This window comes from Vidua chalybeata, chromosome 6, assembly GCF_026979565.1.
Source record: "Vidua chalybeata isolate OUT-0048 chromosome 6, bVidCha1 merged haplotype, whole genome shotgun sequence".
NCBI lineage: Eukaryota > Metazoa > Chordata > Aves > Passeriformes > Viduidae > Vidua > Vidua chalybeata.
Window position 1 is genome coordinate 56,815,958 of NC_071535.1, and position 14,576 is coordinate 56,830,533.

The following is a 14,576-nucleotide window of genomic DNA, read 5'->3' on the forward strand; positions in this document are numbered from 1 at the left end:
GTTGGCACTATTCCAGAGAGGGGCTGCAGATGTCTCCCAGCATTCCTGGGTGTATTTGGTAGCTACACCAAGTGTCGTTTCCCTACACAGTCTTTGCTGACCCTGTTTGCTGGAGGCATTCTTTCTTATCTATGAAAGCTTCCAAAGAGGAAAATAGCACATGCCTCTGTGTGTGTAAAGAGAAAGGTATTTGTAAAGAAGTATTTGAAATATGTTTCAAAGATTAACAAAGTTCAGCCAGCTCACTCAGCAGGTGATGGCCGGGCACAGCAGGATGTGTTTCAGAAGCAGATACTGCCCAGCTCTGTTAATGTTTAATTCGTGCAGTGAGTCAGGAGGACACTGCTCTTGTCCCAGTCTGCTATGTGACTTCAAAGAAAAGCTGGTAAGAGACAAGGTGAGATTCATGTCCCATATCTGGCAATGCTTTCACCAATCCTTCCAAAGCAGCATCTGTTTATGAACTCAGTGTGTTTAGGAGGCTTCTAGCTTTAGCTAGGATCACAGGGGAGGGAAAAGATCATGGCTTTCTTCTTTCACAAGGATGGAAAGCAGAGATATGGAGAAAAGCTGCACTATTAATATACAGTGTCTCCTAACATCCTGTGCCTAGGCCCTCATGCCAGCAGAAGTGGATAGGTTACAGGCCAGTCACTAGCACTGTACTTACTTACCTTTTCCTTGTTATCCATGGTGATGGCAATCTGCATCCTCCTTCCCCGTCGGAAAGCCACCAAATGGTCCATCTCCTCCTCACTCAGGTCTGGCATTCGGCCCGGGCCAGGGAAGCTCTCGGCGTGTTTCTCGCTGACGATCCTCTTGCTCTGGAAGGCACAGGCTGAGTTAAGGACACCTCCATTAGCCCTCCTAGGAGAGTGGCCATCCCAAATTGCAAAGGATTTTGGGCGGCAGAACAGCAAATGCGCCAAACAATCAGTCCCCTTGGCTTATAATGCTGCCACCCCACTCTAAGGGATCTGTGATATTACAGAGGTGCGTTTAGCTGAGCACATCAGCATTGTGGGATTTACCCTGCTCGGATAATCTGCAGCATGAACACTGAAGGATGGTTTTATTTTAAGCTTGCGTCTGTGTCTTAGAAACAAATGTCAGGTTGTCCCCACCTCATACAACATGTCCCAATAAAATGTGAGGCTACCTTAGAGCATAAGCCTAGAAGGTGGAGGAGAAGGGGAACAGTGGGGTTCCTTCAACCTTGTCCACATAGCAGTTACTCCCCTGAAGTGTATTAGCATCGTTTCATAGTCATTGTGTGTTTGTATTTCTGGAATTATTTATTCAGCAGAGGAATACTTAAGAAACCTGATATATAAGCTCCTTGTGCAAGGGCAGTTTACCCCTCTCAGATATTATTTACAGCTGTCTGTATTAGTGTCATGACTTCACTACATGGATTTACATCTGTTTCTTATTTTGTTAATGATCTTTTTTTGCTGGCTGATGTCCTGCCAGTGCCCTCAGCCATCAATTCCACAAAATGAGCACATCTTTTGTACAAAAATATACTCATACTTTTTCTCATTTAAAAGTATCATCTTTCAAGACAGTCATGTGGCTTTTTATTTTTGCCTTACAAGGAAATGAGAGACTTAATAAGTCATATCCATCGTTATCACTGATCTTTTTCTTTTCTCTTCATCCATATGAAGTCTGCTCAACTTCACCAGGGATGAAGGAACCTCAGCAGCTTACCTCTCTAAAGGATGGTGCATTTTATTCTGTTTTCCACCCTGGGCTTTCACATGTACTGGACACTTAAAAGGTACTCAAAATCTCCAAGGAAACTTTAGTGAAACTTAGGAACTCTTTGTTGCTACAAAATTGTTTTTAAAAACAAAAAGCACACCCAGACCTCTGATTTGTAGGGAAGACATGCAATCAGGGCCTTTGCCATGACACGTGATATCAAGAATCCTCACATTAACCTCATTTTCCCTTGGCTCTGCCAGGAGTGTAGATGTTAGTGAGGAGAGAGCCTTGCTGTTCACAGCCTCCATCAGCATGACCTTTTTTATGGCTTCTCAGTCATCGGGCTTCCTAGCACATGATACATGTTTTAGGAGACACTGGAGTATTTCCAGCAGCAGAACCTCAGTCTCTTGTTTATTCATCTTTCACATCTGTGTGATTTTGCTGTTTCAGCAGAGATAGTTCTTGAGTCAGCCTGATGCAGGGGAGAGGAGTGGTCTGGCTCTGCCTGTCCTGTCAGCCCCAGATGAATATACATGGTGGGAACCTTGTTACATATTCCCTTGGGGATTTCTAGCTCTGCTTTTGGGTTCAGTAATTCTAGGCTGTACTGCTGAGGTTAGAGCCTGAACTGGAGACTGGCCTGGCTCTGCCCTACCCAGAGCATTGGTACAAGGTGTTTGGCATTCTAGTTAACATAATTTTTTTATTAAGAAAGTAAGCCCGGAGATGGTTTAGAAGACAACAGCAAGCTATTAATCCACAAGTTGTACATCAAGTATTTATTCATCTTAAGTTAACAGCTGCTCCCTAGAGTGTTTAGGTGTTGATGGCTCATCCTTTAGACATGTAACAGGGTCACAGATACCTCTTGCCAGGGAGGTCTGGCACTGGGAGGATATTTGAAGGTGACTTCATCACTTGCTGTCTGAGAAAGTCCCTCATGAGACCCAACACAAAGAACCTTGTGCCCAAACACCTTGAGCACAACAGAAGCCTCAAAGAACATCACTGGATTACAGGGAGGTGACACTATCCCTAGGCTACTGGATGTTAAAAGGCATGGTGTGAAGGCTGGTGTGTTGGCAAAGCCTTTAAACCCTGCATTTATTGAGCAGATGGCAAGGAAGACTCAGAGGAAATACAGGAAACAGCTATTTAACAGAGATGTGGTAGCTAGACACATCCAAGGCTGGGAGACCACCAGATTTTCTGTGTAATACCGTTTGCCCTCCCTCCCTTTACCACTCCTTCCCTCCTTTCTTCCCTCTCTCCCTCTCCATTTTGCTTCTGGTTAAGCTGAAGGCCTTGCCTGAAGGCACATTCTGCTCAATGTGTCTGCTGACATGTGTCTTTTTTCCTTGTTTCCTATTTTAACAGTCTGGGTGATCTCCCAACCTGCTTATCCCACATTGGGAAATCCTGGTCCTTGGTGCCCCAACTTCCAGAGTGAGAGATGTCATCTGAGGAGAGCACCCATGCAGAGCCAACAGGGACAGAGAGCAGTTTACAGCCACAGTGCCTGGCAGAGCCAACTCCTCCCCTCCACAGGGCTTGTCCTGGGTCATTCCCTGCCTGACAGAGATCTGGGACTCTTGGCACCAGCTCTTTAGCTTAGTCAGAACTGCACTACTCCCCATACAGAGTCACTGTAAGGTGAGATGTGCCCATCTCATGTCTGAGGCATGCCCCAGATTGCAGAGGCAGTGTTAAAAATACTCATCTGAGGTGTGCCAGGAAAAAGAACAGGGAAACAAAGGAAACCCCTGGATTTCTGTCCAGTTTCTGAAACTTTCCAGCTGGCTTTCCTTTAGGGAGTCTTGCTTGACTATGACTTAGGTTATTGAGGATTGGAGGTGAGTGGTTTTCTGCACAGCCAAGGATCTCTGGTGCTGGGACCTTGCAGTGGTCACAGGAAGGATGGTGGTGCCTCATTCAGTCACACCAGTGTCACCAAGCAAGTCCCTCTTTCCAGGCACCCCAACACAGTTTAACACCAGAGTGATCCAGGAGGGCAGTAAGGTGACTGATCCCTCAGAAAGGGAATTGGTTCCACCTGGCTGGGTGGAGGGTGTTGCTGAGGGGATCAGCAAGGCCTGAGGGCTGAATCCTGGGAATCAGCTATAGAGAGGGAAGCATGTAGTAGCATGTAGAGGTTGTGCTGAAGAACTGTGAAATGAGAGGAAACAAACAGTAAGGGAACTATTCCCTTTGGATGTGGTACGCTGGACAGAAAGCTCAAGTGAGAGGCAGAACAGAAGCCCCTTTGTAAGTCAAGAGGCTGCAGCGTAAGAGCAATCCTTTTCCCTACTCACCTTTGCTTTGTTGTCCATGGTAACAGCCAACTGCATCCTCTTCCCCATCCTGAATGTGAACATATGATCTGCTTCCTCCTCCTCCTCCTCTTCCTCACTGCCAATGCCAAATCCAGGGCTTGTAGGACAGGGGCTTCCCCATTTCTCACTCACCACCCTTTTGTCCTGGAAAACGAACCACTTCCATTAGCAAATCCAGGCCCTTGACTCAGGGATGTGATTCCCTTCCCCAAACACACCTGCACACAAGCGGGGAGGCAGCTACAGAACAGACAGCCCTTGCCCCCAGGAAGTTCTCTGTGCCCAGCACGCTGCCGTGACATTCCTGGGGAACAAGGGGCTTGTTGTCTGCTCAGCAGCAAAACCCACAGAGACAGCAGGGCTGAAAAATCCCTCGCACTTACAAATCTGACATTTCAGACTAAAATGCCAGAATTATGGGAAAGAAATGCCATCCTCATCTCTTTCTGCAGCACACTGAGTTAGCTTGGGAAAGCCTAAGTCCTGCTGAAGGTGGCCTTGGAAGCCAAGTGGATGGCTGAGGGTGGTGCTCACCATCGAGAGGGCTGGGCTATCTTGTCCATAGTGTTCAGTCTGGGTAATTGCATCTTTCAGGTCCTGTATGAGAGAAAAATGTGTGCAGCAGCGCACCCTGAGAGAGGCGAGGGCCGTGGCCAGGGTGGGAAGGGAGCAATGCACTGGCCTGGATCCAACAACCTGGAGTGCTGAAAGCAGGGTGGGCTGGCTCAGCAGGCTCTGCATGAGCTCTGGCAGAGGAGTTCACCAAGGGGTTAAGGCAGCACTGGCTTCCCAAGCCCCATGCTGCCAGGATGGGTGGACAGAGCTTATCAGATTTGGTCCAGTTAGGAAGGAAACCTGGGACTCACAGCCTCTGGCCCAGGGCCACTTGCTTTGCTCACTCCCAAAGCCTAAGGAGACCATAAGTTTTCCCAGCCTATGGCATTCTCAGAGGCACTCCTGATGCCTCCAGTGACACATACACACATATACCTGATACACTCTGCCTACATAGTTGCAGTGATGCTGACACCTGGAACCTGTCCAGGGCCAAGTGTGCCTGTTCACACAGCCAGTCATCTGCTAGTTATGTCTTTGTGCACGGGTAGAGGTGCTGGGGCATGGCTGGAAACTTATGTACAGCACCTAAAATCACTCCGATCGCACACCTCTGCAGAATTTACCCACACTTTTCAGAGCTTAGGATCTGTTTCCTGTGCCTCTAAGAACTTTGTTGTGGATGGTCTCTCTCAGAAACACCACTTTGCAGCAGCAGGACTGGAGTGAGAGCTGGCCCATGGTGAAGGAGAGGCACCACTTACATTGTGAGCTTTGGTGATGGTAATAGTGAGTCCATCCTGCTTGGGCCTCCTGGAGGTAACAGCCATTCCCTCCTGTTCCGCTCGCTTTTTGTCCTCTTCTATTTCCTGAAACACAGATATCCCCTCATCACAAGCCTGTACCTGGATGCTGTTCATTTTCCTGTTTAATTCTGCTAAACAGACCCACCTCCACCTCTAAGAGGGAGTGTTCCAACTCGTGTCCCAGTTATGGGATGCAGACTGAGGAAGGTGGCAGTGGGCAAGGAGATGCTGCAGCAGTGTCTGTGTCAGTGTCTGTTCTCCAAAGCAACTCAAGACTTGTAGTTAAAGGCTAAGGTAAAGCCCAAGCTAAAGGCAGAGCTCTGCCCACCTGCTCTGAGTGTTTACAATATAAACACGGTATCTGTGTAACATAGTCATTCTGACTGTGCTGACAATCTTCTTTACACTGTGAGTTGAGGACCCCAAATCAGAGCTGGGGAAGGTAAGGACCTGCAGACTCACCTGGTACCTTCGTATCAGTGCTTCGTTTTTTTTCCGCAAAGCCAAGATTTTCTTATCAAGTTCAACATCTTTCTGCTCTTTTTTCCTTAACACAGCCTCATCCACAGCAGCATCCTGGAAAAACAAGGAGCGAAGATCTTCTCAGTCATCTTACCAACAGGATGAAACCTGCTCCTTCTGTCTGGACAGGGTGGGAAGTGAAAGAGTCTTTCCCCATCACTTCTCCCTGACTTTTTCCTGACAGAATTCACCTTTCCTTTTCTTACCATTTTTGTTCAGCAATGAGGTAGTTTGAGCAAAGCGCTGCTGCCCCACTTTGATCGCTGGCAGTGGGCTCCAGAGTTAACATCCTGCTTATCTGCATGCAGTACATGACCCTCACCTTTGTGTGTACTCAGGCACGGAGGAGGTGTGCTGGGTGTCAGACATCAGTGAGGGAAAGGCAGCAGAACCTGCTCATGACACAGACCACAGCTCCTGCACCAGCCCATCCCCACTGGCGTCCCCCCTGATGGGTATATGATCTAACAGCCCCTGCTCTGCCAGGACACAGGGACACAGGCACACATCTGTGTCCAGGTGGGACAAGAACATTTAAACCATCTCCACACATTCTTCTGCTGGACAATGGGATTTTGTCAACATCTGCGGGAAACAAATGGCATTTCCATTGTCATTCATCATCAAGTATGTGACAGATGAGCAGATTGCTTTTGTGGGTGGACACAGTTCCATGGGCATTTTGCAAGGCTGATTAAAGCCAAATTTGGTGTTTACCTGAACAGAAGCTGTTCTGGGAGCACTAAATTGGCAGGTTCGCTGTTTACTGAGCTCTGGGGTGTTGGCTGCTGAGGGTGGAATCAAAGTGGTGCATGCCCTCAAACACACCCCTTTCATCTTCAGATTCTTTTGAAGGAGAACTGGCAGAGCTGCCGGCTTGAGAAAAAATTTAAAATTCCTGCAGAGGTTGTATTTGTGCTCTTCTCTTTTCAAAGCAAAAAAAATGGAAAAGGCCTGTCAGGCTGTTCTCCCTCTGCCCATTTGTCAGCATTTTGTCTACGCTGCAAGACGGCTGGTGCCGGGGGGAGGGGGTCCTTGCATTTCCAGCTGGAAACAAGTAACTGGAAGGAAAGTTTGCTGGTGTTCAGCACTTCTCCTCCACTTTATTAACGATGCCATTAAGGTGTTTCTCTCTGCACAACCTATTTCAGCAAATGCTGGGAGCTGTGGGCGGGAGGGGTCGCTCACCCGCACACCCGAGCCCCGCGGCCGAAGCGCTGGGCAGCGTGTGGAGCCCACGCTCAGCTCCCAGGGGCTCACCCATTGTCCGTTTCAGCCCAGTCAGCGTTTGCTCGTCAGCTGCCGTCCCGAGCCAGCCGATAACAGGGGGCCATGCCTTCTCCTCCGTTTCTGGAACGAACCCGCTGCCCCAGCCGGTGCTGGAGCTGATGCTCAGGATGGAAAGTGGCTCCACCGTGCCCTCCCCAGAGTAAAGCTCTTCCGGGGAGCCAAGGTGCCCGTATGTCACCGCGACAGAGAGTTATAAATGGCTTTGGCAGAACAAACGTGCGATGGCTTTGAATCAGCAATCAGCTGAACCCAAAGCCTCCCAAAGAGCAGGGCATAGCCACTGAACGAGAGGCCTCATTCTATTGCAAATTAAAATGTCACAAAAAGAGAAAATGGAAAGCTATCGGCTTCAGGCTTCAGTTAAATGACGACATCCCGTTGTGTCACAGCCCCTCTCCTAAGTGGCACACACACTGGCTACGCAGCTCCTTGGGGGCTGGAGGGACACCTCACTCCAGACTGTCTCTGCGTGCAGTGCTTTCGCACACACTTCTACGATCGCCTGCTTCTACAGCAAGACCTCGGAGACAGCAGGGTTGGTTAAGTGTGAATGGCAGGAGGTGGGGGAGGGAAAGGGGACAGGAGCGGCCCGTACTAACACTCTTCTGCGTAAGCAAATGTATCCGCTCTTTTTAAGAAATATCCTCTTCCTTGACAGCTGCAGCTGAAGCCCTCACCAGCATAGGCACCATCCAGCACTGCCTGCGTTTCTGTTTGTTATCTGCCTCCTGGGAGGCATCTTGTTCTGAGCCAGCCACCACAACCTGCCCCGGCGAGGGATGTAAACCCCGGCACCAAAATGCGCTCCCCCCAGCACCCCTCCCCGCGGTGCGGTACGGCTTGTTTGCTCCCCGTGCCTGCTGGCAGCCAGGCGAGGCAAGAAAACAAAGCGACAGCCGCCGAAAGGCCACCCTGAAGGAAGCGAGTGCAAGTCCTTGCGTGGCCTTTTGGGGTGAGGGACCCCAGCGCCCCCGCCCCTCCCAGGCCCCGCGCAGGCAGCACTCACAGCTCGGTGCATGTTGGACATCGGCGGCGGAGCTCGGCGGATTCCAGAGCAGAGCTAAAAGAGGAGAGCCATCAGACGGCCTTTCTCAGCACTGGTTGCACAGCATACAAGATCATGTTTTGATTACAAAAGCCTCGTCTGGGCTCCCAGCCAAGAGCACTGGCTGCCTAATATACCAAGCACAGACAGGGTTTGGAGTGCCTGTGTCCTCCTCTCCAATCTCACTCTCTTTTTAAAAGAAACACTCCCCCTTTTCCCCCCTCCTGACTCCTTTTAACTTCCTGATGCCACAAACCCTCGTTCAAAGTGGGAAAAGCCGTGTGAACAATGACGGATGGATCAGGCAAACAGCTTGGCTTCGCTGCGTGGCCATTCATGGGGTCGTGTTGTTTGTTATGCATGGCTGGCTCCATGCCTGGCGGGCCGGGAAATATCTGGGGTCCTGGATGTCTTGTGAGTGTGTGTGCATGAGCCTGCATGGGACAACATGGGTCAGATTTGCCTTTTTCTGTTTAATTTCAGTATTCTCTGGGAATGATTTCCCCGCTGTTAAAGTGGGCCTTTCTTTCAGGAAGGAGCAGAAGAGTGCTGTGGGGTGGGCATTACCAGCTGGCAGCAGGACTAGCAGCAAGCACACAGCCAAAGCAGAGGGACTGCTGTAAGTCCCTGTCTGAAAGCTGCCAAAACAACCCCCAGGAGAGTCACAAGTAGCAGCGGGGCTTTGAGGGAACAGCATTCAGCTGCTGCATCTTGAGTCACCACATGAACCCTTACCTCACCATAGGATATCCTGAGTTGGAAGGAACCCACAGGATCATCCAGCCCAACTCCTGGCTCTGCCCAGACACCACAACAATCCCACCCTGTGCCTGAGAGCATTGTTCAAGCCCTCCTTGAGCTCTGGCAGCTTTGGGGCCACGACCATTTCCTGGGGAGCCTGCTCAGTGCCTGACCACCCTCTGGGGCAAAAGAACCTTTTCCTGATATCCAGCCTAACCGTCCCATGACAGCTCCAGCTATTCCTTCGGCTCCTGTTCCTGGGCACAGAGATCAGAGATTGGAGCTGCCCCCCCCCCCCCGGGGGAGGGGGGCACACCAGGGAATGTTTTGTTGCCCAAGGACTGATGCACAGCCCCACCTTAATGTGGGCCCTGCTATGTTCCTGTGTTAAAAAAACCAAGCTGGTCTGCTGCTGCCCACTATCCGCTCTAAGACCTTTGAGCAGGTCAACTCCTCACAAAATCTGAGAAGACTGACCTGAAACCCGGAGTAGTTTAAGGGAGATCTGCCAAAGGCTTTGCAGAATTCAGAACCTGGTCCCTTCTTTGCACATGGCTTGGACATCATGGCTAAGGCACTAAAGAGCTGGAAGAACAGCTTAGTAAAAGCTCTTGGAGGGACAGACTGACCTATATTAATTAGTAGCTACTCAATGATGAAAGGGAATTGAAATAGTTTTCAAGGCAGTGCTTCTGGATTCAGGTTTGATGAAGGAAATGAAGACTCAGCTGTGGGCAGAAAATTGGAAAAAAGCTTTGCTAGAGCCCAAGTGCTTGTCAAGAGGTTTGTGGTGGACACAGCTGTGCAGGAGATGCATAGTCATGTGGAGCTTTACCTTGGCCTGGGAATGCAGGGGAACTGTGGGATGGCACTGCCTTGGTTTTCCAAGCTGGCACACTCTCTTTTGAGGGTAGAGTGATATCCCATTTTTAGCTGGGCTGGTGGCCACAGGGACAAGGTCACCCAGGGACTGGGTGGAGTCAGGAGTCAATGTTCATAGAAGCTCTGAAGCCCTCACCAGCATAGGTACCATCCAGCACTGCCTGCGCTTCTGTTTGTTATCTGCCTCCCAGGAAGCACCTTGTTCTGAGCCAGCCACCACAACCTGCCCCGGCAAGGGATGTAAACCCCGGCACCAAAATGTGCCCCCCCCCCCACCCCTCCCGTGGTGCAGTACGGCTTGTTTGCTCCCCGTGCCTGCTGGCAGCCAGGCAAGGCAAGAAAACAAAGTGACAGCCGCCGAAAGGCCACCCTGAAGGAAGTGAGTGCAAGTCCTTGCGTGGCCTTTTGGGGTGAGGGACCCCAGCGCATTATCCTGTGCATTATCCTGTTTGTGTGGTGGTCATGTCTCTTGCCTCAAGGACGCTGCACACTGTGTTGATGCTGAGGTTCAGGTTAAAACAGAAACCATTACCCCAAACTCCAAGGTCAGGTTCTCTGTGCAGTGTAGGGTGAACACCACGTGCAGCTGGATCCATTGTGCTGCCCATATCATGCTCAAATTATCAAGGCTTAAGCCAACTGCTCACAAGGAGTTTCTCCAGATTTCTCCTGACTTCACAGCCATGGCATCCTATATCCCTGCCATTCCTGGCAGTCTGGCCAAGCTCTTCCAGCAATGAGCAGTGCCATGAATAGGAGTGAAGATCCCTAAAATACCTTTGCCTTTGCTGATGTCGCTGGAGAGCTGCATTTCCCTCCAGGGCAGTCTCGGCTGCTCCTGACCTCAATACAAAGAGCTGACATGTCTCATCTGTTTTTTACCATGTCTGAGTGGCACAAATGATGAGCACCTACTTCTGCATCATCATCTGAGATCAATGGGAACCCTCAGTGAACACTGCAGGCACAGAAACCCAGGGGCAAAAGGGCCCAGCCAAGGGAGCAGCATCTGCAACTGCAGCAGTGGGGCAAAACATGCTGGTTTGGGGACTTGCTTGTGCCCTTGGGACAGTCAGTGGAGAAAATAGAACCCTATAAATGTGCCAAGATTTATGGGATTATTAATATACATATACATTTAATTATTTTCAGCACTGTGGCCAGGAAAGGCTGCATTAAACCACAGGTGTCACCAGTAAAAAGCTGTCAAAACTCCTGATTTTGTCTAAAGTGCAGTGTCAATCCCAAAACTCGCACTGCCTTCCAATGAAGTCTGTGCCTACATCAAGCTATGGACAATCCTTCTGGACCATCATTCAGGTACCAGGGATTCCAATACCCAGAGAGGACAAGGAGAGGAGCCAGAGAAGGTTCCTAGGCTCCTGCTCTAGTGAGCAAGGTGTGCTAGATGCATGACATTTTTGGAGTCCTGCAGGACTTCAGGACACATTGAATCCTGTTCACACCAACACTCCCACCTGGGTGGCTGCAGGACACCAATCCTGCTCTCTCCAGCCATTGGTGGCAGCCCTTCCCACATGCAGCAGCTTGACAGAGTACTTCAGATAGCAAGTGTATCCTGCACCCATGTGCAACAGGAAGGACATCTGGAGAAACCAGCCTCATTACTCACTCAGCAATTTGTACACCACACCTAGAGTTAATATCTTTATTCTTTAAAATCCCAGAAGACCTTTCATAGTTGAGATGGTCTAATTCTGGGCTCTCTTGTGCTCTGTCTGGTGCCATCTCTGAATTTGCTCAGCACAGTGGGCAAATGGAGTGTACCCAGGTTGGCTTTGTGGTTTCTGCTTCATGGATCTGTCAGCTCTTGCTAACCTCGGGCTGACCCTGGAGGAGCAGTCCCTGGGCTGGACAGCAGCTTCCTTCAGGAAAACCTGGAAGCATAAAGGGGGTTTTGCTGCATTGCCTTGCTGTGGCTGCACTGCACAGGGGCTCAGCTGACTGTCCTTAAGCATAGTCTCCAGCTGCCTACTTGGAGTCCTCACTCTCCACTCAGGCCAAAGTTTGCTGGAGATTTTTCTGGGGCCAAGGAAGGAAAGTAGGGCAATGACCTCTCCATTTTGTGCTTGTGACAGTGAAATAGCCCCTTTCTCTAATTGTGTGCTGCAAGGCCTTTCAGTTTTGGCACAGAGAACCATCCCTGACAGGAGTCTGCCATCTCCCTGCTTCAGGACAGCACTCAGCAGCTGGCACAAAGTTTTGCCCCATATTTTATCAGTAAGACTCTGTCTCTCTGCCTTACACAAAGACTGAAGGAAAGAATCTGATTCTTCAAAAAATGCAAACTTGCCTGCCCCAAGAAGCATTCCTGGCATCCCTTCATCAGCCCTTCCACCAATAGGAACTGCTTTGGCTTGAAATCCTCTCTCCTTTTCCTTTTGCACTCTGCAAAACTCCTCCAGAGCCACTCAGTCCCATGCTGCCACTTTTCCCAAGTGCACTTCACCCAGCCTTATCCTGGCTCCTCTCCATTTTTTGCATGACCGCTATCGAGTCAACAGATGGCACTCGGGAACTGCTGGGAGGATCTGTGAGGCAGCTGCCAAAAGCCCACTGAAGGAGCTGAAGTCTGGATGCTGTGGGAAGCTGTTTCTATATTATGTGTCAGAACTGCAGATAAGGCACAGGGCCGAGTCTCAAGGCACGCTGTGTGCAGCAATGTGCTGCCAGAGGCTCCTGAGCTGAACTAGCAATCCTTCTCCAGGCCTTGGATAGAGGGAGGGATGGGAACACAGTGTATCAAAGGGTTCCCGGAGGCCTGGAGGCATACTTCCTACAAAACACACAGCAAACTTCCCCACAATAAGGCAATTCATCTTGCCTCTCTTGCCTCTCCCAGCTCTGGTCCTTTAAGCAGCTCCACTGCAGGATTATAAAGGGGTTCAGGTGTTTCCTCCAGCCAGGAGAAAGGTCAGCATATTCCCTAGACTGGGAAGAGGGACCAGGCAGGAACCTTAAATGGGCTTTAGCTGGAGAGACTCATGGGGATCAAAGGGTTGCTGAGACATTTGTTTTTAAATGGATCAATATACAATTAAAATTAAAACTACCAAAGACAGTTAAAGGATATAATGGCAGCTTGGTCCTGCTTAAAAGCAGTAAGGATCATAGCTGCCTGTTGGTACTTCCCACAGGGATACCAATATGGCACAGCAGAGAAACATCTCAGGATGTGCAGAGCAGCCATCTTCCTGTTTGGAACAAGACATCTCTTCTTTTCCCCTTCCCTGTGCATCATCCCAGTCTGCAGGGTCCTGCCACAAGTCCGGTGGGTGAGTTCTGTGCATACCCATGTTTAATGCCACCTTGAAAAACCCATGATCTTGTCAGCTCTCCCAGTATTTTCTGCTCCTGAAAACTTGTCATTCCAGTGTAAGACCTCTGAAGTTGTCATAGGCTGAGCAAATGAAAAATTAATCTGTCCACTTAGTTTTTCCCATTTGCAGACACACTCAGCAGGGACAAATACAGGTTTGCTGACCTTGTTCACTACTCAGCCTTCAGATGTAGGACACAAGACCCAGCCTTGGAAGGGTGTGAGGCTGTGGAAAGTGGCCGGGACAGCCAGTCAGGCAGGTTTTTTCATCGTTTATGGAAATGTAGTCCTTGGGGAAAGCATGGAATGCTGCAGACAGCAACTTGTTTGCCCTGTCATCAGCAGGGGCCCAGGGAGGTTCCCCATTCCAGCCCATGGCTTCAGCCCAGATGTAGGAGGATGTGGACAGCCCAGTGGCCTGGACTCACAAGCTGCAAATGAGCAGCCAGGAGCCAGCTTGCCCTTGACAAGGTCACATGCCCTTTGTAAACTCCAAAAAGTCACAATTATTCCACGTATGGCTGCTTTGGGGCTACATGAATGGTAGTGACCCACTTTGAATTTGGTGCAAGAAGAAAAAAGTGGCAAATTTGGTGCCTCTCATCTCAGCCAAACTCCATTAAAGCCTAACAAACCATCTCATTTCCCTTTGCCAGCAGAACTCAAAAGCAAGCTCCAGAGACCAACCTTGGCTGCAGGGTTTGAACTGGACTGAAGAATCTCCGTGAGCTCCAGCGGCGCCACTTCACACGGATGCTGCATGAATTCCGACTGGGCTCAGCAGGGAGACTGGCTTTTCTTGTGTAGAGGGTCAAGGTGTGCAGCTGATTGGGAGCACAAACACAGGAAGGACCAGCCTGCACGAGGCTCAGAGGCGCCTGGGAAGGGAGGAGATGAAAAGGGGAGTCAAGGTGGCAATTAAATATTAAGGGACTAGTTCAACAATAATTAGTACTTGGGTGAAGGGAAGGAGTGGAGGTGCATGTGGTGCCTGGAAAATAGAATAGATCTTTCCAACAATGTTAAAGTGAATATAAAAGCAAACCTTTACTTGAAAGCTTGCAAGTAAGTACACTATATGGCAAAAATCACACATGGTATAGTAATTCTACAATTTTTATAAGGCTAGGCAATTAGTATACTTATCATATACTGTCCACTTAAAAGGTTAGTTACTTCGGTAGTAATTCCTGGGGTGTCCACTGGAAGCAGTTCAGAGCTTTCTTTTGCCCCACTTTTATTATGTCTGGTCTAGATTCTGGTTGGAAAACAGAATGTCCTTGTAGTTGGTTCTCTTCTTGGAATAAGACTACACAATATTTAGGTCTATAAAGTTATCCTATTGTTCC

At 49.5% G+C, this 14,576-nt stretch overlaps 1 protein-coding gene across 10 annotated transcripts in view; it reads right to left on the bottom strand.

Moving 5' to 3' along the window:
* CCDC9B (coiled-coil domain containing 9B) overlaps positions 1–14,576 on the bottom strand; it is a 67,188-nt gene that overhangs the window by 27,336 nt on the left and 25,276 nt on the right. For 7 of the 10 annotated variants that reach the window (XM_053944430.1, XM_053944431.1, XM_053944433.1 and 4 more), the window contains 7 exons: positions 13,915–14,105; positions 8,226–8,279; positions 5,870–5,983; positions 5,366–5,470; positions 4,581–4,643; positions 4,026–4,190; positions 675–824 (listed from right to left, as the gene is read on the bottom strand). In XM_053944430.1, the coding sequence (XP_053800405.1) occupies positions 675–824; positions 4,026–4,190; positions 4,581–4,643; positions 5,366–5,470; positions 5,870–5,983; positions 8,226–8,279; positions 13,915–13,989 (726 nt within the window). In that variant the 5' untranslated portion in view covers positions 13,990–14,105. Of the gene's footprint in view, positions 1–674; positions 825–4,025; positions 4,191–4,580; positions 4,644–5,365; positions 5,471–5,869; positions 5,984–8,225; positions 8,280–13,914; positions 14,106–14,403; positions 14,570–14,576 lie in introns of those variants that run through there. The other 3 variants (XM_053944434.1, XM_053944437.1, XM_053944438.1) reach the window with 3 other exon arrangements.